Source organism: Mesoplodon densirostris, chromosome 18, assembly GCF_025265405.1.
Source record: "Mesoplodon densirostris isolate mMesDen1 chromosome 18, mMesDen1 primary haplotype, whole genome shotgun sequence".
In the NCBI taxonomy this organism is placed as follows: domain Eukaryota; kingdom Metazoa; phylum Chordata; class Mammalia; order Artiodactyla; family Ziphiidae; genus Mesoplodon; species Mesoplodon densirostris.
The window spans coordinates 5,424,922-5,448,661 of NC_082678.1; the positions used below are offsets into that span (position 1 = coordinate 5,424,922).

At 54.1% G+C, this 23,740-nt stretch overlaps 2 protein-coding genes across 2 annotated transcripts; both read right to left on the reverse strand.

The window, feature by feature from the left end:
- Positions 1-1,082: 1,082 nt before the first annotated feature.
- On the reverse strand, positions 1,083-8,950 carry NR1D1 (nuclear receptor subfamily 1 group D member 1). The gene is made up of 8 exons (XM_060080745.1): positions 8,301-8,950; positions 5,230-5,568; positions 4,838-4,926; positions 4,590-4,734; positions 3,603-4,246; positions 3,126-3,311; positions 2,214-2,424; positions 1,083-1,560 (listed from the first exon to the last, which is right to left on the reverse strand). The coding sequence occupies exons 1-8, from the start codon at positions 8,329-8,331 to the stop codon at positions 1,361-1,363; spliced, it is 1,845 nt and encodes a 614-aa protein (XP_059936728.1). The 5' UTR covers positions 8,332-8,950; the 3' UTR covers positions 1,083-1,360.
- A 12,002-nt stretch (positions 8,951-20,952) lies between these two features.
- LOC132478166 (large ribosomal subunit protein uL22-like) lies at positions 20,953-21,896 on the reverse strand. Its single transcript, XM_060081094.1, has one exon. The coding sequence runs from the start codon at positions 21,529-21,531 to the stop codon at positions 20,977-20,979; it is 555 nt and encodes a 184-aa protein (XP_059937077.1). The 5' UTR covers positions 21,532-21,896; the 3' UTR covers positions 20,953-20,976.
- Positions 21,897-23,740: the final 1,844 nt, after the last annotated feature.

Consider the following 23,740-nt stretch of genomic DNA (forward strand, 5'->3'; position numbering starts at 1 on the left):
CCCCCACTCCTCCCCGTAACCCCTCCCCCTCCCCCCACTCTCAGTGACGTGGGGTGTATGTGTGCGTTTCTGTGTGAATGTGTGAGCAAGTACACGTGGTGGGGGAGGAGCCGGGGGGGACTCAGGAGCGCCACGCACCTGCTCTAGAGAGGCAGCTGTCCCAGTCCCTGCTTTGGAAGTGAGGGACAGGGCCCTCTCCTGGGGGCCATTGGTGCTAATGAGGGGGATGGCCTTGATGTGGGTGCTTAGCATGCCTCCCCCAGTATTGGCCCGGGGCACTAGGGCAGGCACAGTGGGGCAGCAGGTGCAGTGTTGGTGGGAGGAGGGTGCCAGGCCAGGACAAGGGGGTGCCAGAGCCATGACCACTACCCCGCCCCCACCACCCGCCTCTCCATCTCAGTATTCCCCCTCCCATCACTCATAACACACATACCTCATCCAGCCTCCTCCCTGCTCAGACCTGGGGAGGGTGGGGGTGGAGGAGCCCCTACCCCTTCCCCTGGTGGCGGGTCTACAGGGCTGGGAGAGGGCAGGGCGTGTGACACAGACACCGTCCATAAGGGGGACAGTAATTCCTGCCCTGGGAACTCCTGGGTGGGAGGAGGGGGACACTTCCTTGCAGGCGCTACTGAATGTATGAGAAGCTGGTGCTGGGGTGGGGGGAGGGGGGCTGTGGCCAGAAACAGGGAAGGAGGTAGGTCCCTTCCCCAGGGAGGGGTGGGGCCAGTAGGGGTGACTTGGGGGGCTCCTACTCCTGCCCCACGTTGACAATCAGTATGTCTGTTATGTGCGATTTTTCACCCCGTTGTGTTCTGGGTCAGGATTTTAAAGAAAGATATTTTTATGGTAATTGTTGCTCGTCTATTTTACTATATATTTATGTAATAAATATATGATGAAAATAATCCCCTTGGGCACCCCCCCCTTAGACTTGTGTGCTGTTTCCCTGTATCCTCCCATCTGCTGGCCAGAGGACCCACCCCACAAACTGACCAGGTGGAGAGGTGTGCCCCCAGCCTTGGCCACGTTTCCGCCCCGCCCCCCAGAACGAGCACACACCACAGAAGCCAGCTCAGCTGTGAACTACTGGATTTGAGACAGGAATAGAACAAATCGGGGGGCTAGAGAGTCAGAGGGGGGAGAGAGTGGTTTAAATAGGGGGAGGCAGGGGAGTTCAGTGATGGGGGAGGGAGGCAGGTATTTACAAGAAGGCTCGGGGGGCCAGAGGCTCATCTTGGAATATTTTATAACAATATAAATAAGATTCTGGTTTGCTTTTCCTTTTCGTCTCGTAAAGGAGAGAGAAGTGCAGAGTTCGATTCTGTACAAGGGGGCAGCGGCGGAAGGCCGGCCGGGCGGGTCACTGGGCGTCCACCCGGAAGGACAGCAGCTTCTCGGAATGCATGTTGTTCAGGGTCCGCAGGTCCGGCAGCTTGAGCAGCAGCTTGGTGAAGCGGGAAGTCTCCGAGGGCCGGTTCTTCAGCACCAGAGCCCGAAGAGCCCGCAGCAGCGTCTCCTGGAGCTGCTCCACCGAAGCGGAATTCTCCATGCCCGAGCGGTCTGTGGGGAAGACGACGGCAGTGAGGCAGGCTCCCTGAGCTCCTCTGACGAGGAGGACCCGGAGGCCTGCGAGGACGCGGCGGCGGCCATGCAGCCTCTCCCCGAAGCCCCTCAGAGGGCCGATGGGGAAGGAGGAGGAGGGGGAACATGACTCCCTCTCCTAGGCCTCCGACCCAAGAGCAGGAGGTGCCTGCGACCTGGGAGCCCAGGCTCAGCAGGGCTGGCCCTCCTCCCACCCCACCAGGCCGCTCTACTTCCCCGAACAGGCCAAACATGCCCAGGCTCCCTTGCATTCTGTTCTGTAGTTCCCTCTGCCTGGGATGCCCTTCCCCCTCTCTCTGCCTGGCAGTCTCTTTACTTGTCCTTTGAGGCCCCACTCAAGTGTCACCTCCTTCCCCAGCTCCCCAGGCAGAAATAGTTGTGTGTGCTTCCAAAGCCCTTGGTTCATGCTTCTACTGTGACACTTATCTCACTGTTTTATAATTAGTCGGGCATGAGTCTGTCTCCTGAGCTAGACTGTGTCTGAATCATGTCTGTATCTCCAGTGCCCGGGTGCAGGGCCTGGCCTAGAGTAGGTACTCCATAAAAGGTGTGTTGAACCGAACTGCGTCCGCCTCCTCCCGGGGTCAGGCTCAGGCGAGAGCCCGACCTACCTGCTGAGACGAGCACCACCGCGGTGAAGAGGCCCAGCTCCTCCTCGGTAAGCGCCAGGGAGCTGAGCTTCTCGCTGAAATCGAACATGGCGTTGAGCAGGTCTCCCATGCCCATAGCGCCGAGCTCCTGCAGGCTGTAGGTGGTGCGGCTCAGAAACATCACTGTCTGGTCCTTCACGTTGAACAGCGACGCAAAGCGTACCATCAGCACCTAAAGTGGGGACAGTCATCCTGGGTGGAATGGGAGGAGCAATTGCCAAGTTGCCCCTAAAGTTTTTCGGGTTTTTTTTGCGGTACGCGGGCCTCTCCCGTTGCAGAGCACAGGCTCCGGACGCGCAGGCTCAGCGGCCATGGCTCACGGGCCCAGCCGCTCCGCGGCATGTGGGATCTTCCCGGACCGGGGCACGAACCCGTGTCCCCTGCATCGGCAGGCGGACTCTCAACCACTGCGCCACCAGGGAGGCCTCCCCTAAAGTTTTGTGAAAGGGTTACTGGTGCTGCCTTAGATTTCTCAGTCAAGACTGGGGCTAGTTTCTGAGTGAGCAATGAGGTGGGGGCGGTGCCAGGTGTTAGGATGGGGAACATCCCACTGGCTTTGGAATCCAGCCTGAATCTGGGTCTCAACCTTGTCACTCCCTGTGACCTTGGGCAAGGCACTTCACCAAAGTGAATTTGCTCATGCCTAGAACGGGAATAGCGCTATACCCTAAAGTGTTATTTTAGAGTAACAGGATGTAACTAGACCCCAGCTGAGATGACAGAAGTCCCAGCCGTCCGGAGGCAGGACTGGGAGGGATTCTGCCCTTCCTTCATCCGTCAAGAGTAAGGTTTCAGAGCCCCTGCCCACCCCAGACACCCTTTCTGCTGGATCCTTCCCAAGGTCAAGAGCAGGGAGCACAAAGGGTCACTCACCTCAAAGGTGCCAGCCTTAAGCAGGGTGACCTGGTCGTGCTGAGAAAGGTCACGGAAGCCGGGGATGTGCTTGGCAAACTCTACCACCTCCCTCACAGCGGGCGTGAAGCTCATGGAGAAATCCTCCCAGATCTCCTGCACAGTTCGCCCACTGCGTCCGTGCGGGTACATGTTCATGGGACATGCCTGGAAGAGGAAAGAATTTGGGGAGGGGAGTATCAGTCAGGCTGCCTCAGGTAGGCTTCCCCAGCAGTGCTGGGCCCCAGATTCTGCTTGGGTTAGAGTTGTGGCCTCGGAGGATGGGTCTTTCAGGTAAAGTAGCAATCAGGTGCCAGGTGGAGCTCAGGGATTCCCAGGCAGAGCCCTTCCTGCAGGGCTGAGCATCCTCCCTGCACCTAGCCTTCAGGCACACCCAGCGGCCCTTTGCTAAACCCAGTCTCCCCAGTCCCCTGCCCACTTCACCCCCAGTGCCCTCACCAGCAGAACGTTCTTGGAGTTGCCCTGCCGCAGACTGTTGGCAGGTGCTTCGCCTTCTGGGGCTGGGTACACGTGGGTGGGGCACAGATGGTGCCCATTGCTGTTTGGCTGGTGGCAGCTGTGATGGGCAGGGCCAGGGGGCCAGGTGGGAGGGTAGGAGGAGGGAGCCTGGCGTAAACTGTTCAGGGCCTCATTATGACGCTGGGCGGCCATGATGTTGTTGTCATTGGGGGCAGGCGGGCAGCCCTGACTTTCCCAGTGATGTGGGGTGGTGGTTGGAGGGTTGCCCGAGGCATGGTTGGCATTTAAGTTGCCAGGTGAGGTGCCCAGCTTGTCATGGGCGTAGGTGAAGATCTCTCGGTGGGCCCGGGCTACCTGGGATATTACATCCTCCACTGTGGGCTCAGGACTTGGGGATCGGGGAGGCGTCAGCTGTTGTGGGAACTGGGAGAAGCCCACCAAGGGTGAGGGGGCAGGGGCTGGGGGTGGTGAGGGGCCCATGGGGCTTGGGGTGGGGTGCTGGGTGGGCGGGGTCTCCAGCGGGCACTGGCTGCTTAGCTGGTTGTTGGCCAGGTTCATGGCACTCTGCATCTCAGCCAGCATCCGCTGCTTCTCTCGTTTGGGGATGCGCCCAAAACGCACAGCTGTGACGGGATGAGAGCAGTGTCAGGAAGTTCTAATACACACTCACATGCTTCTCTTCCTTCCTCCTGAAAGGGAAAGCCCCTTAGGGCTTGGGGTTCCACATCAAACCCACAAGGCCACACCCATCGAGGGGGTTTTCCAAGTAGAACTTACGGTAAGAGGTGACCAGAGGGACTAATGGGAAAGATGTGTGTGTTTACCTGAGACCCGATGGAATGTGGGCGTCCCCTATGCAAATGAGATGCCTCGTGTTGGGCCTTTTTAAGGGAGGGATTAATTCAGAAGCTTCCGAGTGGAAGGAAGCGGGGGGAGGGGAAGCTCGTGGGCACGGAGCCGCCTCACCATCTCGAGACATGCCCACGGAGAGGCACTTCTTGAAGCGACACTGCTGGCAGCGGTTACGATTGATGCGGACGATGGAGCAGTTCTCACTTTTCAGACACCTCTTGTACTGGATGTTCTGCTGGATGCTCCGACGGAAAAAGCCCTGTGGAGCAGGGGCAGCTGGTGAGCATCTCCGTCTAGGCCAGGCCTATGTGTCCTGTGGGAGAGGGTCACCTGCCCTTACCCCCCTCCCCACCCTGCCTCACCTTGCAGCCCTCACAGGCATGCACGCCGTAGTGGAAGCCCGAGGCCACGTCTCCACACACCTTACACAGTAGCACCATGCCATTCAGCTCTGCGGGAAGAGAGGGGCAGTGGGTGAACGGGGCAGGTTTCTGAGTGGCCAGAGAGCTGGAGGTTTTCTGAGCTGGAGACTGGGCCGGGGGGGGGGGCGGGGTGGGGGGGAAACTGAGGAGGAGCTTCAGTATCTAGGGGGCACTCGAATGAGCAGACAGGGCTGACAGCAGCTGATGCAACTCTAGGAGAAATCCCTGAGGCCAGCGTAGGTCCTGGGAATAACGGTGTCACGTGAATGTCAACTCCCCACCTCAGCCTGGACACCTTCCCTTCCCCCCAAATCGGCTGGAAATTTACTCACTGGTGATGTTGCTGGTGCTCTTGCTGGGGGACACTCGGTTGCTGTCTTCCAGGGCCACTTGTAGACCCCTGGGGGGGCTCCCGTTATAGAAGGAGGAGGAGGAGGACAACGAGGAAGATGAAGAAGAAGGGGAACCATCGTCACCCAAGCTGGGTGGAGTGCTCCCAAAGGAGCGAGCTGGGTCCTGGGTGAGGGAGCCAGTGGGTGATGGTGGGAAGTAGGTGGGACAGCCTTGGGTCAGGGACTGGAAGCTGCCATTCGAGCTGTCACTGTAGAGGGACTCGGGGCTGGTGCGGTTTGGGGAGGAGCCGCTGGAGCCGATGTAGGTGATGACGCCACCTGGCAGGAGAACCCAAGGGAAAGGCGTGTCAACCGCCATATATCTTTGGTCCTAGGTCACCACTCTGCCCATCCCTCACCTGCCTCCCAAAACACTGTTGGATACTCAGAAGTTAACCGTGTGAAACACCTAATCTTGGCGTCCCCAGAAGAGCCACAATAAGCAACTCCCCAACACATACCAGACATGGCCAACCAACCACCGCAACTCTTGGCAGGTACATTCAGCTTCTGCCTGGCGTGTGAGGTACCTCTCTAGAGGCATGACCTCTGTGATGCTCTGTGAGTATCTCACATATGTACCAACCCCCCACCCCCCACCCTGGATGCCTGCCTTTAGAATATCAACCGCAGCTAATGACTTAATTGTCAGCAGCTGACCTCGGGATGGGATGAGCAGCTGAAAACCATTCATAATGCCCAGGCTTCAAAAAAAAAAAAAAAAAAAAAAAAAAAAAACAGCTGCTGATTTTAATACCAAGACCATTCCAGAGATGAGACCATTGAGGGGCAGCTAGCCAACAGTGAGGAGAGTGCGGGTCTTACAAGAGCAAAACAATCACATTCCCTCAAAACTGGAAGACGTATTCTCCAAAGGTACTGTTCCCTTGGCCTCCAAGATCAAGAGTCAGAGTGGACTCTATTCCTGAATCCAGGAAGGGCTTAACAGTATGAGTTGCAGGAGTTGGAAGTGAAGGACAAACTGTCCAGCCTAAGGCTTTGGAATTCCCTCTTCTAGATCTCTCTGCCTGGTGACAATGACCTTGGCTCTCTGGCCATTCAGGGACTTTGGCCCTCTAGTTATATTGCCAACCAGGTGGCTGTGTTCCCATTGCATTAGCAGGAGAAGAAGGTGACCTGCCTGCCACACCTTTGCCAAGTACCTCGCATGGCCTGCCATGGATGGGGTGGGAGGAGGGAGGATCCCAGGACACATGTGAGCCGACACAGGGCATGCCACTGTGTCTACAGAGGCACATGTGTTGCTCACCCACTGACACACACTAAGCTGGGCAGAGCAACCCTAAAATAGCTCAAGGTTGGTCAGGGTGAACCGAGTTCCCTGTAAAATAATTGCACAATAGATCAGCTCCTACAGTTTCAGGGCTGAGGTGGGGGAATGGGATATTTGTTTGGTGGTAAATGAACCTGACCCAGTTCAGCCATCCCCCAAAGAGAAGTAAGACTCATCCGAAGAGACTTCCACCTGGAAGTGTGGGGCACACTCAAAAGAATCTAGTTTTAGATCTGGATCTATCACCACCAACTTGATTTGTGACCCAGAGGAAATCAACCCCCTCTCTGGGTCCCAGTTTCCCTTTCTGTGAAAAAAAAAAAAAAAAAAAGATGAAAGAGACAGTATCCTTTCAGCTATGTTTGTGGGATGTAGTTGTTTTGCGGGAAGCCCTTAGGAGACAAACTGCTTCTTGTTTGGTGGGAGTAGGCGTAAGACAGTGTTTGCAGGACTAAGAAACGAGATGCTTGGGGAACAGAAAGAATTTGTAATGTGGAGAAGCTGAGTCTAAAGGCAGTACGGTGACGTAGGTGCAAGGAGAATAAAGAGGAAAAGAGTGAGGAGAAGGGTGGCTAGATGTGAGGTCCCCTTGAGGAGTGTAAACATGAGGCCACGAGAGGTCAGGGATGGCTCTGTCTTACTCTGCATCTGGTTATGGGGGAAGGAGGAGGGGGCCGGGCAGGCGGACAGGAAAAGGAGGCAGGCGGGGGCGGTGAGTCAGCCCAGCTTCACCCAGATCTCGGCGGGGCGGGGCGGGAGCCGGGCCCTCAGCCGGCCTCACGTCCCGGCTCCACGTGTGCCTCTTGCACGTGGCTCCCCAACGAGGAACCCCAGAACCCGAGGTTCCGCCCTCTCCGCTTCCCGTCAATCGGGAGCAGCAGCCCCGCCCCCCGTCCCACCCCTCCTCGGCGTCCGGGGTCCCAGTCTAGGGCTGGGCCCCTCACGCCAGCTGGGTCAGGACTACTAAGGGGAGGAGAGAAGGGTACACGCGTTGCCGGGGCAACGGGGGGCGGAGCTCATTATGTAACGGGGCCGGGAGGCAACCACCAATGGAGTGGCGGCCACGGCTTCTGCAGAATGAAAACAAACGCAGCACGTGGGCCCGGCTCCGCAGCCATGTGAGCGCTCCGGGCTGCCGGGGCGCTCTGGGTGTCCTTCCTGGGGCAGGGCACCACTCGTGGGGCTCCTCAAGTGCCGCTCCCTACTGAGGATTCACCAGTGAGATCCGACCCATTCCCCCAGCCCCTCCTGCCTGGAACTCAGATCGCCCCACTGCTTCTCGAGTTCCCTCGAGCCTGCAGGAACTAAGGGAAGAGGAAGATTGGAAGGAGGGGGTCCTCCTTCCGAGAAGTCCAGGCATGCCACAGCTGCAGGGGGTGGACAGATGGGGGCGTTTCGGGGCACTGCTCCAAAACTCCCAGTTCCTGTAAACTGTTCATCTCACCACACGTACCCGCTCTCCATTTCCTCCTTCCCCGCGATCCGAGTCCTTCAGGCTAAAGAGAGGGGCTCTGAGGGGTGATGGTGGGGCGCCTCCGGGCGCATTCCCAGGCCGAACAACCCGCTCTGGAAATCCCAGCCTATGGCCCCCATCACGCTAGCAAATCCCCAGGCCGAGGGAGTCTCCAGTCCCTTACAAAGTTCCTTACAAAGGCGTAGATGGAGGAGAGGAGACAGTGACAGAGAAAGAAGGATGGTAGCAAAGGAATCTTAGTACCTGTGTTGTTGTTGGAGTCCAGGGTCGTCATGTCTTCACCAGCTGACAGCGGTCATTCAAACTGGACCTTGACACAAACTGGAGATTACAATTGCCGCTGTCGCCCCCTGGGAACTGACCGAGGACGGGGAGTGGACCCCGCAGCTCACGATAAGGATCCTAGGCACCCTGCAGCAAGGTCTTGGGGTGGCCGACTGCAGCCCTGCAGAAGGGTAGGACGCCGAGGCAACGGAGGTCTGCTTTGCATGGGAGAAGCAAGAGAGTGTGGGGGAAGGGGGCGGAGGGAATCAGCCTGCGGTAGTTCTGGCTAGAAGGTAGCAAGGAGGGTCGGGTCTCTGCAGTGCCCGGGGTGCCACTGCCTGAAGGCTCCGCAGCGCTGCAGGGTAGGGAATCTGGAGCTCCCGGTGCAAAAGTCCCAGAGGGAGAGAGGTTGCAGTCAGGAAGTACGTGATGGGAGAAACGGGGCACCGAGGCGCAAAGAAGCGAGACGTGTGCCCTGCTACGTTCCCTCGGCAGCAGTATTTCACTCTGCCAATCTCAACGGCCTTTTGCCCCAGCCTTTTTCTCTGGGACAGAGGGCTCTGCGCAGGCGCCAGCAACCCAGGGTTCCCGGGCCGCACGCGGCACTGGAGCAGGTACCATGTGATCCCAGGGAGCGCCTCGTGCCCCAGTGACACACTTTTCCAGCAGCAGGCACGTTGAGTTCCGTGCGCCTGCGTAAAGCCAAGGCTGTCGGGATATGTAGTCCATTGGCAAAGTGGGCGGACTGCGTATATTTCCCCGTTTCTGCCTCGCAAAAGCTCTTGCTGGAACCGGGGCGGAGCTGAGAGCCTTGTCGGGGGGAGTGCGCTGAGTGTCAGGGTGGCGTGTTTGGAAAGCCTGTATGGCAGAGGCATGTGAATTCCTGGGGAGGGGCTGGCAAGCTTGGCCGCTCCCTGGGAGATCAAAGCTAACAGCCCCTTTCTGCAAACCTTGCAAACGTGAGGGCTTCACGTGATTGCAGGACTGACTTCGCCTTGAGGTTACTGGTGACACGAGAGAGATGACAAGTAAGAATATCCCCTCGGTCAGGAGCTTAAGCTGAACTTCTGCTGCAGAGCCAAGTCCTGAGATGGAAAGGAAATGTGGCCCCTGTTCCATTCTACTCCCCTAGGGAAAGGAGTTGCCATGGTGGGGGGCGTGGTGAGGATGTCCCTGGGGACTCCCTGTTTGCGTGTATGACACCACCCCACCCACTGAAGGTGACTTTGGGGTGAGTCATTTCCCTTTGTCTAGGAAATAAAAAGGACAAGGGAGGAGAACTTTGTGGTGAAAGTGCTTTGAAGTCCTAAAGGGGCCAGAGGTGAGGCGGGGCTTGGGGGCAGAGTGACACCCCCATCCCCACCCTCAGTGCTTCAGGGTAGAAGGGAACACAAAGGCCATCTTAACCCTCCCTCCTTTACTGACGAGGAAAATGAGTCTTAGAAGAAGTGATTGGCCCAAGGTCAGGCATCCATTGCTAGTTTCATTTGACCACCATCAAGGAGGTGGGCAGCCATGGAAGTGAAACGCTGAACAGGGGTTAGAAACAGCCAGCATCTCCCTTCAGAGGAGCAACTCTGCCCCCTTGGCGAAAAAGGGTCTCCAGTCAAGGTCTATCCTGTTTTGGGGGGGTGGGGGGGGGTTGGCCTCGCTGTGTGGCTTGTGGGATTCCCCAACCAGGGATTGAACCCGGGCCTTCAGCAGTGAGAGCTGGGAGTCCTAACCACTGGGCTGCCAGGTATTTCCCGAGGTCTATTCTGTTTGAGGACTTGGGTTGCGGGGAGAGCTGCGAGCCTCTCGAAGCAGCCAAGTGAACCTGGGCCACCTGCTGCTTCCTGCTAGTCCCTCCTCAGTCCCACTGCTCCTAGGGAGGGTTTTTGTGTTGTCTTTTTTTTTTTTTTTTCCTACACAGGAAGCCCTTCTCCACTTGTTCACAGATAGCTCCTGGGACAGCACTGATGGATGCCTGGAAACAGCTACCGAAAAAGTAAAGAAAAGGAGGCGTGTGGACACCAAGGAAGGAGTAAGCTGGGTGGTGAGGAAGTAAGCAGAGAGGACTGTGAAGATGACTGAAGAGGAGGCGGCTGGGCATCTGGCCTCACCACTCGCTGACCCTCTGACTCCCAGGGGAAGACACATGGGCTCCCTAGAATGGCCTGGGCTTTAGTTTTGTTCCCTTGCCCCCAAGGACAGTGGGAGAGAGAGGGTAGTGGGCTCTTCCCTGGCCTGCCCTGGCCCCTTGGCCCAGAGCTGGGAAGCTGCAGCAGAGCGTGGGAGGACCTGGGAGGGGCTAGGGCAAACAAGGAAAGAGGCTTTTCAGGAAAACTTGGTTCTGAACTCAGCCTCCACCCCCTCTCCCTCCTCCTGCTGGGCTCTAGAGGGAAAACTGGGAGGTGAGCTGCCATGTCCGGCGCTGCATGCTCTCTGCGCCCTTCCTGAGTCTCCATCAGAGCCAGGGCCAGGGCCAGAGCCCAAGCCCAGGGACCTGCCAGGGCTCGACTCAAAATCAAGGACCTTGGTATGACCTCTAGCTCCCCACCAGCCCAGCACCCCCGTCAGCACACTCCCTTTAGTTGCCCTGTTTGGCAACTACAGTTCTGCTTGCTGCTGTGGTCACCCTGCCCACCCCTTGTTCTACTTGCTGGTGTTTATCCCAATTCGGGGAGGGCAGGGGTCAAGACTCCCTCCCTGAGTTAACAGCCAGTGAGAGGCAGGAGGAAGCAGAGGCAGCCAGAGCTGAAATGCAGTCAGCCTGACTCTTGGCAAGAAGCTGGGTTGTTTTGCAGTCTGTGTGAGGTACGAAGGCGGAGGCTGGGAGGGAGGAGGCAAAGGAGGGGGGTTACTTCTGGGCCCTCCTTCCTCTGCACTTCTTATAGGGCCCCTCCTTTGCTCCCTGACAAAGAAGTAACTTTGGGATCTTCCTTCTACAACTGGAGAGAAGGATACAGAATAATGACGAGGCAGGACTCTCCCTTGGCTCCAGAAGCTTCTGTCTATCCATCCTGCTCCTCTCTGTCAACAGCTGCTGGGAGAAGGACAGAGACTATGGGACTCAGAGCCACCAAATGGAGGGAGAAAAGGCTGGGTTGTCTGGCCTTTGGGGACCTGGAATAGAATCTAGCTTTGGCCTCTCTATGACCTCAACCTTGACCTAAGACAACAGGTGTATCTCAGCACGGCCTCCCACCCCTCCTGCCAGCTGGACATTCCAGTTCACTTCTCTACACACACACACACACACACACACACACACACACACACACACACACACACACCTGTGCATGCTCACGCACCATATCTCCCACAGCGAAATTCAGCCCAAGAACAACTTGGACCCTTAATAAACAGTGCCCAGATAGAACCACGGGGAACGGATGCATATCCAAGACCCAGCACAGCAAAGCACACCTGGCTCCATGTTGCCCACACGTCTGCTGAGATTCCTCAGAGTCTGGGATTCTAGACTGACCTCACCATTTAGGGGCCGGATGGAATCCTGGGTGTGTGTATATGTTTCCAACTATGTCTTAAATTCTCTTGAATTTCTTTGGTCTGGGGAGGACAGCAGAGATAGGGTAGAGGAAGAGAAGAGAGTGAGAGCTCCAAGCTCTGGGCAGAGTGTGACCATAGGATTATGAACGAGAGACTGCATGTGTGAGTGTGTAAGTGTGAATGGCAAGAATGTGTGTGGATGTGTGTGTTTGATCCAAGACCTATTTTCCTCATCAGTAGGGTGCTCTGGGTAACAAGGCAACACCCTGTGCAAATCCTGGGTGGCCTAAATCTTGGGCTGACTGCTTGACTGACGGACTGACTGGGGTGGGTCCTTGCTGGAAACCAGGTCAGCCTTCAGTAGGTGCCTTCCTTCCCTGCTCCTTTCTCACAGAACGAACCACTGCCCCAGGAAAATAACCTGCCTGCCCAGGTGATGCAGACCCAGGACAGAAACGCTGGGAATGCCCCAGACCCAGGCAGCAAGCCCTGTGCCTGGGAGAGACTCATTCCCAGCCCTCCTAGATCCTTTTTCTGTTCTCTGAAAGACCAGCCAGCTTTCCCTAACCCACCAAAAGCTTTGATGTCTTGGGGAGAATTTCAGGAGAATTAAGTAGGAGGGTTAAAGTCCGAATTAATTTTTTCTCTGGAGGTGATAGAAAAAGGGAGGGTGAGGTATGATCCAAGCCTGGGTTCCACGGATGTGTTTTGTCTCAGATTCTATCTTTACCTCACTACTCCTTTTTCCAAGGAAAGGAAGTAATAAATATGTATTAAGTACCAACTGTATGCCAGGTACTGGGCTAAGTGTGTTACACACATTATTTCATTGAATGTCCACGACAGCCCTATGCTGTAGGTCTCATTCTTAGTTTCTTTATTTTTAAAATTTATTTATGTTTGGCTGCGTTGGGTCTTTGTTGCTGCGCGTGGGTTTTCTCTAGTTGCTCGAGAGAATGATTACTCTGGGTGGAATGTCTGAGCTGTAAGCTCATCCTCGTGTTTCCTAAGCAACGATGGTGCTGGAAATGAGGTGTGTCACCACGAAGGGGAAGCCTGAAGTACCCCTTGCTCCTGTCTCCACAAGTACCTTAGTTTCCCGGAACCTCTAACTCCACCCTCATTTCTTCTTCCCTTAAACTCCTCCCTCTCCCACTCCTACATTCCCCTCCTCTGCTTAGGTAGAAGGGGGCCAGATTAGGGTGCAAACAAACGCATAAAAAACCAAACTTCCACATACATTGCTACAGAAGTGAGTAACTTAAGCAGGCATCCGAACTCTCTTCTCTGACCCCATGACTCTGGGATATGTAGCTGGTGATGAAGGGAGAGGGACACATGGGTCTGGGCCCCTTAAAGGGCCATGGTGTATCAAGAATGGATTGGTTGGGGAAAAAAATGGGAATTCCCTGGCGGTCCAGTGGTTAGGACTTGGTGCTTTCACTGCCAGGGCCCTGGTCGGGGAACTAAGATCCCACAAGCTGCACGGTGCAGCCAAAAAAAAAAAAAAAAAAAAGGATTGGTTGGGTGGTGTGGTCTCCATCTTGCTGCAAGGCACCCTCGGTGGGGGCCACATGAATCGGGGCTGCATGGATGCCCCCCTCCTGTGGGAGCCTTGTGCATGCAGACCCTTTGGTGAGAACCACATCTACATGGACCCCTTGGTAGGAACCAATCAATACGGATCCATTGCCAGTAATGACCTGTTACATACTTGCTTACATTTATAATTCATTTAGTCGATTGACTTTTCCAGTGAACCAAAGTTCTCCTTCCTTGTTAACACTTCAAATACAAGTTTCAATTAAAAATATTAAAAATAAAAAAGAATGGATTGGTTAAATGAGAGTATGGAAGACCACCAAGGACAGACACAAGTTGTATAAAAAGCCATAAGGAGGGACTTCCCTGGTGGCGCAGTGGTTAAGAATCTGCCTGCCAATGCAGGGGACACGGGTTCGAGCCCTGGTCCGGGAAGATCCCACATGCCGCGGATCAACTAAACCCGTGCGCCACAACTACTGAGCCTGTGCTCTAGAGCCCGCGCACCTAGAGCCCGTGCTCCGCGACAAAAGAAGCCACCTCAATGAGAAGCACACACACCGCAACAAAGCATAGCCCCCGCTCTCTGCAACTAGAGAAAGCCAGCATGCAGCAACGAAGACCCAATGCAGCCAAAAATAAATAATAAAGTAAGTTTATATATTTTTTAAAAAGCCATAAGGAAACAACATTCTTCTTCCCCATTTACCTGCTTGAGAGATGAGCATTTCTGAAAACAGCCCTCTGAAAGCCACCCACCATCCTGGGTCAGTGCTTCTTCAGCAGATGCTTTGGGGAATCCTCCTTTGGGTTCCCCTCTCTGAGCCCAGGATCCCAGCAAAATCACAGGATCAAGGAGGTGACATGGACTGCCCTTGGCAGGAGAAAACTAAGCTCCAGAGTGCCCACTTTCTGGCACAGTTTCCTCCTCCCAGATTGGGGGGCAGTGACATCCAGCACATGCTATGCCAAGGCCATCCTGTCCAACCTTTGCTATGCTGCTGCTGGAGCCCATGGGTGGTGTCATCTTCCAGGTCCCTGCACCTGCCCCTTGGCTGTCCTTGAGCCTCTGTAGGACTAAGATGCAGGGGAATGTATGGGGAGTGGTGAGGCTGGGATACCTGTGTGCCTGCCCCCATCGCCATCCCTTACCCCAAGCTCCATCTCAAACCCCCTCCATGTCCAACATCTCCTCATTCCTTGGGCCTCTGCAGATCTCCATGCAGCTGCCTGGGGAGGCCGGAGGCTCATGACAGTCCTCGTGAGCAGGATGGACCTTGGAGGAGCTGCGGCCTGGGCAGGAATTAGGGGCTGTGTGTAGCTTCTGGGAGGCTTACATAAACACTGGCTGGGATGGGGAGGGAAAGAGGGATGCAACGGGTTGCCCAGGAAAAAAGCAACCCCGCCCCCCCCCCCCCCCCCGCCAGCTCAGTCTGAGTGGAAAGAAGGAACAAGGCTGATTTTTCCCACCTCCCATCCCTCTCCCCTGGTCTGCAGCTGTTAGTTGGGCTGGAAAGACTGCAGTATGTTGGGGGAGGGGAGCAGGGGAAGGAGAGAGGGAGGATGCGACTTCACAAATTTGGGATCCCTCCCCTTTTTCTAAATTGGGGGTGGGGGTGGGGACAAGCAATTTGCCAGAGATTTTCAATGCCGCGGGAAGGAGCTTTGGCTCATTAGAATGCGCAGTTTGCACCCTGAAAAAAAAATCTGTACTGGTTGCAAAAATGCAGACGCGTGTAGGGGCCCAGTGGAGAATTTAAAAAAAAAAAAAAAAAAAAAAAAGCGCTAGCTCTGCAATGCAGGATCTGCGAAGTTTTGGTGCGGTGAGGAAATGTGGGTCGTGCTCCTTTCATTTGCTTGTTCCTGCTAACCTACTGTCCGCCTGACTCCAGCACAGTCTCACATCCCAGCAAGAGGCACTGCTGCTCAGAAACAGGGTCACGGGTGGGGGGCCAGAGCAGAGGGCTGGGAGCGGGGGTCTGGGGTTAGAGTGCTGACAGAGGTCTCTAAGGGGCTGGGAGGGCCAGATGGATGAGAGGGGACACTTCCATGAGGGATGGAGGCTGAGCTTGTCTCTCGCGGTGCAAGCAAGAGTTTGTTCTCCAGCTGGACAGAGTTTGTGTTCTTCCAGATCTCACCCCCCCATCCCCACCCCATCCCTCAGCTCTTCCCTGTCCCCAGTTGGCAGAGGGATTTTGCCCTTCCTGTCCACTAACCCCACAGACCACTGCTGCAGAAAGAATCCTTGCTTCCAGTCCCTGACCCCACAAATCCCTGAACACTCCTGGTTCTAATCCTGGACCGGGCACTCACTGCATCTCTGTGCGGCATCCTCCTTCCTAGAAAGAGGGGACCAGGCGGCCTGATTTGGGGAGCCCAGGCTGCAGGGAAACCAAGTCTTGGCTCTGGGCTGCCATTAGCACATCAGTTGGAGGACTGGGGCTGGCATTCTGTGCTCTTGGCTTGGGGACACCCTTTGTTCATTTGGGGCTTAGGGCTCTGGGTTGTATAAATGCCAAGGGGCTGCCTGGGAGGAGAATATGCCTGGGGAAACCATGTTCCTTTCCTGGGTGTTTCCTCCCCTGGTGGCTTGGGAGAGACGGAGGAGACAGAAGCAGGATAAAGAGCCAGGAGACAGGGGGAAGGGAGCCCAGCGCCCTTTCACTCCTTCCCCGTCTTTCCTCCTGTTTCTCCAGCCGGTGGAGGACAGGGCCGAGTGTGTGTGTCTGTGCCGGCTCGAGGCTCACGCGGGCTGCTGGGGTCACATGGCCCGGGCATGTGCAGCCTGCTCCATTTCTACCACAACAACTCGCTCATAAACAGCCCGGCTGCTGCGGCGGTGGCGGTGCAGACATGTGCAAGCGAGGGGGTGGGGCACGTGGCCCTGCCCGAGCCAAGGGAAGGCGCTCGCTCAGCACGGCCTCTCCCCTCCCCATGCTGGCGCTCCCTCGCCACAGGAAATTCCTAGTGCTCCGTTGCTGCTGCAAAACATGTTTTGGGAAGTGACTTTAAATAAGGATGGAGTCGATGGACTATTTAAAAAGAGAACGTCTAATCAATCGGAGACCGACTTCTGCTCACCCTTGCCCTATCTGGGATCCCTGGAGGCGTTGGGGTGGAGGACTGAGCAGGAGTCACGTGTTCCCAATTCTCACCTGTTTCTTCCTCCTAAACTATATGACATTGGAATGAACCAGGTCCCCATGGTGAGCACTGGGGTGAGGGGCTGTGGTTCCCTAGGACAGTGATTCTCAGGATTAGTGGAGGGGTCAGCATCACCCAGGCACCTGTTAGAAATGCAAATTTTCAGGCTCCATCCCAGGCCCATTGAATGAGAAACTCTGGTGGTAGAGCCCAGCAATGTGAGTTTCACCCAGCTCTGCAGGCAATTCTGATGCAGGAGAACCACTTCTCTGGGTCTCTGTTCCCTAGCAATCAGTCCTGTAGGAGAATCTAGCCCAGGATCTGGAGAGGGTCTACCTTCTCCTTTTGTGCTTTTTCATCTCAAAGTTTAGCCAGAGAGCATAACCAGATTCAGTTTGACTCAGTGTAAAAAGCATTTATTGAGTGCCTACTGTGTGCAGGGATTCTGGGAATGAGAGCAAGTGAGTAGTGGGAGGATAAGTAGCTGAGACGTGAGAGGGGAGGCTAAGGTTTGAAGGGAAGAACGAGGGGAAGAGAATGCTAAGACTGATTATTTATCCTTTCTCCATCTTCCTGTCCTGAGACTCCTACAGAACAATTGATTGTGTTTCAAATTGTTTTGAGTCTGGAGGTAGAAATTGGTCCCTTGTCTATTTTTCCTGGCCATGAGGACCCCAAGCTCATTACAGCCATAGGTCCTTGACACCCCATGCAAAACCAAGACAGTGGGCTTCCCTGGTGGCGCAGTGGTTGAGAGTCCGCCTGCCGATGCAGGGGACGCAGGTTCGTGCCCCTGTCCGGGAAGATCCCACATGCCGCAGAGCGGCTGGGCCCGTGAGCTATGGCCGCTGAGCCTGCGCGTCCGGAGCCTGTGATCCGCAACGGGAGAGGCCACAACAGAGAGAGGCCCACGTACCGCAAAAAAAAAAAAAAAACCAAGACAGTATGAGCACCATGCATGCACACAAAAACACACACTCCTTGGGATCTTGCCGGGTAGGGATAGGGAGAGTCAAGAAAAGAAATGAGGTCCCAGAGGGTTGGAAGTACCCTGGGCAAAATGAGTTTAACAGATAACAAGCAGGAAGAGTCTTTCAATGGGGCGGGTGGGGACAACCCTGGCTTACTCTAGCTTCCTGAGACACAGAAACTGTGACCAGAGGAAGCAGAGGGTCTCTGAGGCAAGTCACAAAGGCTCCAGAGAATGAAATCTAAGCCTTGAAAGCAAGGCGACTGGAGAATGGGGGATGGACAGTAGATCAGAAGGGTTCTCTTACACAGGCAAACAGAGCAAGGGTGGGGCATGGGAGGGAAAGCCAGGGAGGGGGCCGTGCTCAGCCCCTCTCCTCTCCCTTTCCCTCCTCCATCCCACGCAGCCTCTTAGGAGCAGAGTGCCCATCACTGTCTCAGGTGCGACCAGTTGACTCCTGGTCTCTCCGTGCTTCATTTTTTGAGGAATGCTTTCCTCTGTTACTCACAGAGCCCTTTCTCTCACTTCTCTGCAAGGTTTCCTCTCTGTGCCTGAAAGGCTCTGCGCTCAAGGAGCAAACAGCCCCGCAGGCTCAGCTGCAGTGACCTACATCGGCTCTCCTCTAGGCCCTGGGTGTGGGGGGCTGAGATTTCAAGATAGGAACTTGGGAATCTGGCACAGGTCTACAGATGATGACTTCAGGGAGACAGTCTGCAAAATCTGCACCGAGGGACCGCGAGGCAGGGGATGCCACAGGACTGAGTTCTCACTTTGTCATTTGTGGACAATATCAGAAGACTCTCCAACTCCCGCAATGCAAAAACATTTCTGAGCAGTGACCCCTTGGAGAGGAGGCAGAGGCCTCTGACAGGCCTGGTCTCTATTCATTCGATTTGGGAGTCGTTTCTGCCCGTTCCCCATTCTCGCGGAACCCATCCCAGTCGGCTACAGCTGGGTGGAAAGATTTCCTTGGCCTTGATGTAGACCAACAAGTTCAGATTTCAGCTGATTTATTTCAGGAACATGGAGAGTGAATAGAGGTAGTCAGATACGCAGAATTTCACTCCCAAGCTTTACTATGGAGAGACGTACTTCCTTAGACCCAAGGGTTCTGAGGAGGATCCAGAAGGAGCCCCAGGGCCAAATGACCATTTACAAAACCCTTACCTTCAGGACCCTGGCAGCTGAACCTCTCCTTCCAGCTACATGCCTTCTGGAACAGGGAAGGCAGGTTCTGTAATAGGTTTTTTCCGCCTCTCTCACTATAAACCAGTGTTTAGGATGCCCACCGTCTCCATATTGTGGATGTTTTGCCCTGGCAAGGAAATCCTATTGTGGGGGTAGGAAATTAGGTGATGGTGACAGAGAATGATAGATGAGCCTTTTGCTTGGGGCGGGCGGGGGTGGGGCTGGGGGGAGAGGGAGGGAGAGAGAGACACGGAGAGAGCGCGCGAAAGCAGGCTATGCAGGACTGGGTGGCTCTCCTGTCCAAAGGGCTTCCCCTTGGCCAAGCCCCACCCCAAAGCCCAGGAAGTCCAGAGCTTGGCACCCAGCCAGGGTGAGAGCATTCCTCAGGACTCTGACAGGCTGTGGGGGATGGTGGTGGTGTTCCTACCACAAGGATGGGGGAGGGGGAGGAAACGCGCAGGGGAGGAAATGACCTCGGAGGGTAAGAGGTGGGGAACTAGTCCCAGTCCCACGAGAGAAGGGCTGAGGCTGGATGTCTTCCCAACGGCCATGCGAAGGGTCTGCAGCTTCAGAGCAAATGACCCCTAAGTCACCTCTCTGCTCAGGGTCACCACTGACGTCCCAAACTGTCCTCTGGAGGCTCTCTCTCTCTCTCTCTCCCCGCCCCCCCGTCCCCGTCCCCGTCCCCGTCCCCGTCCCCGTCCCCGTCCCCGTCCCCGTCCCCGTCCCTAACTCTGGGACTGTGGTTGAGCTCGGGAGCCCCCGAGTGGCGAGAATCTAGAACTGCAGCTGGGCTGGGGGAGGAGCCCATCGGGTCTCCCTCTGTCTCTCCACCAGGGCCCCTCCCTTTTCCTCCACTAGACCCAGGACTCTGGAAATAGCACCTGGTAATGGGAGCGCTGACAGATGCTGAGTTATAGGAGAGCAAGTGTCCCTAGTCCTTAACGTTCTCGCTTGATTGCTTTGGAGCTGTTTCCCTTGAAAATAGGTGCCTTAGGACTCCTCCCATTCCCTTCGACACATCTCTCTTTAACATGCCCCTGGGTGGCGTGCTTGTTGGCTACAATGGACGTCCCCTTGTTTGTGCCCCAAGATTTGTAGTTCTTGGGCTATCTACTATTCATGACCTCTGTGACTTTGGAGGGACAAATGGCACCCAACTCTTCTGAGTTTAAATTTACCCTTCCTTCTCTGATCACTACCCGATGTACAACCCTTTCTCCTAGTCAGCCTCCAACCACGTAACTTCCGTCACCCCGATTCCCTACCCCATCTCTCAACACCACATCTCACGTGGGGAAAAGGAGTGGGGCAGGAAATGGACAAAGCCCCGGTCAGAATTTTTCCCAAGGAAAACAGTTCCTCTGTTTAGCTTCACTTAACCTGTTTTCTAGCTTTTCCTCTTTAGTCCCCTTGCTCTGCATCAAGCCTTCCCACTGGACTAAGTTTTGCTGTCCTGCCCTCTCCTCCTTCCTCCACCATGATCTCCCAGGGCTCTTCCCATCCAGGACAAATGTTCCCAACGTTGAGAGAGGAGTGGCCTCCATTCTGGAAGTAATTTGCAGCTTGAGGAAACTGAGCCCAGAGAGGAAGCGCTGTTTCCAGTGTCGTTGGGGAAGGAGAGGTGATGGAGGAGGCAAGAAGCAGAACGCTCACCCTAGGAGAGGCCACGTTCCCATCATCCCGTCCGTAACTGAAGAACTCGGGTGGTATTCGGGGATCTCAGAGAGCTCTGCCAGCATCATGCAGAACTCTAGGGGAAATGGAGTAGAGGTAACCAGCGTTGCAGCTAGGGATTAAAACTCCACCCAACTCCACCTCCAAAGCAGTTTTTTTTTCCCCTAATTAATTAATTTATTTATTTTTGGGTGTGTTGGGTCTTCGTTGCTGCACGGGGGCTTTCTCTAGTTGGGGTGCGCAGGCTTCTCACCGCGGTGGCTTCTCTTTTTGCAGAGCACGGGCTCTAAGCACACGGGCTTCAGTAGTTGTGGCATGCAGGCTCACGCAGGCTCAGTGGTTGTGGCGCATGGGCTTAGTTACTCTGCGGCATGTGGGATCTTCCTGGACCAGGGCTCGAACCCGTGTCCCCTGTCTTGGCAGGCGGATTCTTAACCACTGAGCCACCAGGGAAGCCCCCAAAGCAGTTTTTTAAAATGATATCCTTCCTCTTGAATTTGCCTCATCTTTTTTTTTTTTTTTTGCAAAACAGCATGTTTATGAAAACTCATTTGATCCATTTTGTGATGACACTTGAAATAGATTTACTAATTAAGACAACCAACACTCTGCTTTTTATTTGCATTTATTTTTTTGCAGCATTTATTCCCGGGCCATAAGTTTTTGTTTCTTCGATTTCTTCTGGGATATCTTTTTCTTCTGGGCAACCTCCTCTTCTGGTTTAGGAGCAATCTGTTCTTTTTCAGTATGGATCATCTCAATGTGGCAGGGAGAGCTCATGTATGGGTTGATCCGACCATGAGCTCTGTAAGTCCTGAGCCGCATCTTGGGGGCTTTGTTCACCTGGATATGCTCAATGACCAGGGAATCTACATCTAAGCCCTTAAGTTCAGCATTACTCTCTGCATTTTTGAGCATGTGCAGTAAAAATTCAGCACTCTTTTTGGGCCACCGACCCTGCGTCCAGCCCCACTGTTTGGCCTGGGCACACCTACCAACTCCACCACTGTAACGACGGAATGGCACACATTGCTTCTTTAAGGTGACATCCTTCAGATACTTGGTGGCTTTTCGGATATGCATACCCTTAATGGCCTGGGCAGTTTCACGAGTGTTCTTAAAGCGAACACGAAGATTTGAACCTCTTGACTTGCATGATTTTGTGGAGTTTTCTGGGTCGAGTGAATAGCGAACCATTTTTAGAGGTCACCTCAGGCCGCTTACCGGAAAAGCTGCCTCATCTTTTAATTGTATGATCCTTAAAGTTATTAACCAGGGAGTTATGGTTTTGAAATCATTTTAAGCAGAGGCAGTCACGTTCCCCTATTGTACTCCAGTCCTCAGTCAACTTTCCTCTCCTCCCCAGGCTGCTGCTCCACATTCACCCTGAAGGGGGCACTTTTGTTCAGTCGTTAGTTGGTGCCAGCGAAAAAGGACCCCAAGAAGGAAATATAACAATTGGTCACGTGTTGGGGGTGGGGTCCTCGCAGAGGTTGCTGGGCCAGGGAAGGGAGGTCCACGTGGAGTGGGCGGAACTCGCTGAAAGTTTTGGCGGGGCTGGCAAAACGAGAAAAATAGACGAATTTGAGTTGTGATTTTATTTAAAAAAAAAAAGAAAGGCAGCAGGGAGGGTGTGTCCTGCGGAGAGGCCCCCGCGGAGGGGAGAAGGGGAGCGGCAAACGAGCATCCTGCTCGCGGAGGCCTGGAACGCAGGGCAGGGTTTTTGCCAGAAAGCTCTGAGCCGGGGCAGGGCTTCAGAGCCGGAAACCTTTGTGGCTCCATGCTGGTTCCCCATCCCCCATCCTCCCAAAAAAGGGAAAGGTGGCCTCTCCACCCGTGGTCTCATTTCGGTGCCATGTGGAGCTGGGTTAATGCCAGCCACGCAACCCGTCTTCATTTACCTTTCCAAGAGCCTCAGGAAGCCGCCCAGATGAGTACTCTGTCTCCGGGAAGAAGCCAAAACAAGTCTCTTTTTACTATACCTAGTTCGGCCCCACTCTTAGTAGGAAAACACAGCTTCATACGGTCTTAAAGATGATCTATTTCAATTTTCTTTTTGGTCTGGGGAAACCAAGACCCAGACTGTTAAAAGGGTTTGCTACATGCTCTTTCCAAACTATAGGCATTCCCTTCAAAGAATGTAGGTCATAGAAACGGAATTCTGTCATTCCAAAAAGTCTTAGAGGAATGGTGAAAGTGTTGGCTTCAACTCCATCCATACACTTAGCCAGAGGGCAAACGGGAATGGTCATTATCCCGTTAGGGATGAAACAGATTTGTTTAGGGACTTGATTTATGAGTCCTATGGTTTTCCTAAGGCTCCTTCTCAGCCAGTAGGTCCACTTTCTCCCTCTTGTCCTTTACTCTTTGATATCTCACGTCCTCATATATGTCCTAGTTCAGGGATTATCACAGTTTAGAACATAATGGTTTGGAAGCAAGAATTCTCTTTCCTTTTTAGAGAGCTTCTCTTCCCAGGTTTCAGTTTTCTGGTGGTCTGTCCATCTCATCCTGTGAATTGAGATCAAGAAGATCAGACCTCAAATCCAAAATTCCAGCCTTTTCGCTTTGGGGGAGAAAAGCATGTTTACTTAGTCTGGAGCAGTGAAATCCTAGACTTTGGATTTCAGAGCTGTAAAGTTTTCAGGAAAAATAATTGTGGGGGACTGATGTAAGCTTTTTATTTTGCCAAGTAAGGACATTAAAAAACTACCCACCACTGATTGCTGTGTGCTATCACTATCATTTCATGAAAGTACATTTTAACATACACAAAATAGGAAGTATGTGACCTCTGAGTAAATGACAGTATTAAGCCACCCTGCATTAATTTACATGGGTGCATTTATTTGTAAACTTTTAAATGATGACCATTCTGACTGGTGTGAGGTGGTACCTCATTGTAGTTTTGATTTGCATTTCTCTAATAATTAAGCTAAGTTTTTGTGTGTGTGTGTATGTGTGTGTGTGTGTGCGCGCGCGCGCGCGCGCGCGTGTGTTGTTATTTATTTATTTATTTATCTTTGGCCACGCCCAGAGGCTTGAGGGAATCTTAGTTCCCTGACCAGGCATCGGAAGTGCGTACTCTTAACCATTGGACCACCAGGGAAGTCCCACTAAGTATTTTTAAATAGTTGAAAATCTAAAATAACATTTCATGAAACATGAAAACATATGAAATTTAAACTTCAGTGTTCCTAAATAACATTTTATAAAATGGTGGGAATGTAATCGCTGGTTGCAGCCTCACCCCAGAGCCTTTGCTTTCAAACAATGCGTCTGCCACTTGTCATTCCCTCTAAATCCCCGTACCACTGGTACCTTAGATTAACCACTCATCATCAGCCACCACTCATTCATTTACACATTGTCTTTTGTGCTACGGTGGCAGAGTTGAATAGTGCAA

Excerpts from the sequence above, each read along its gene's own strand:
- LOC132478166 (XM_060081094.1), bottom strand. The coding sequence starts at position 21,531 with ATGGTTCGCTATTCACTCGACCCAGAAAACTCCACAAAATCATGCAAG.
- NR1D1 (XM_060080745.1), bottom strand. The coding sequence starts at position 8,331 with ATGACGACCCTGGACTCCAACAACAACACAG. Across the intron at positions 3,312-3,602 it reads ACTCCAAGAACGTTCTGCTG|GCATGTCCCATGAACATGTA; the intron begins GTGAGGGCACTG and ends TTCCTCTTCCAG. Across the intron at positions 2,425-3,125 it reads TTAAGGCTGGCACCTTTGAG|GTGCTGATGGTACGCTTTGC; the intron begins GTGAGTGACCCT and ends TCCCCACTTTAG.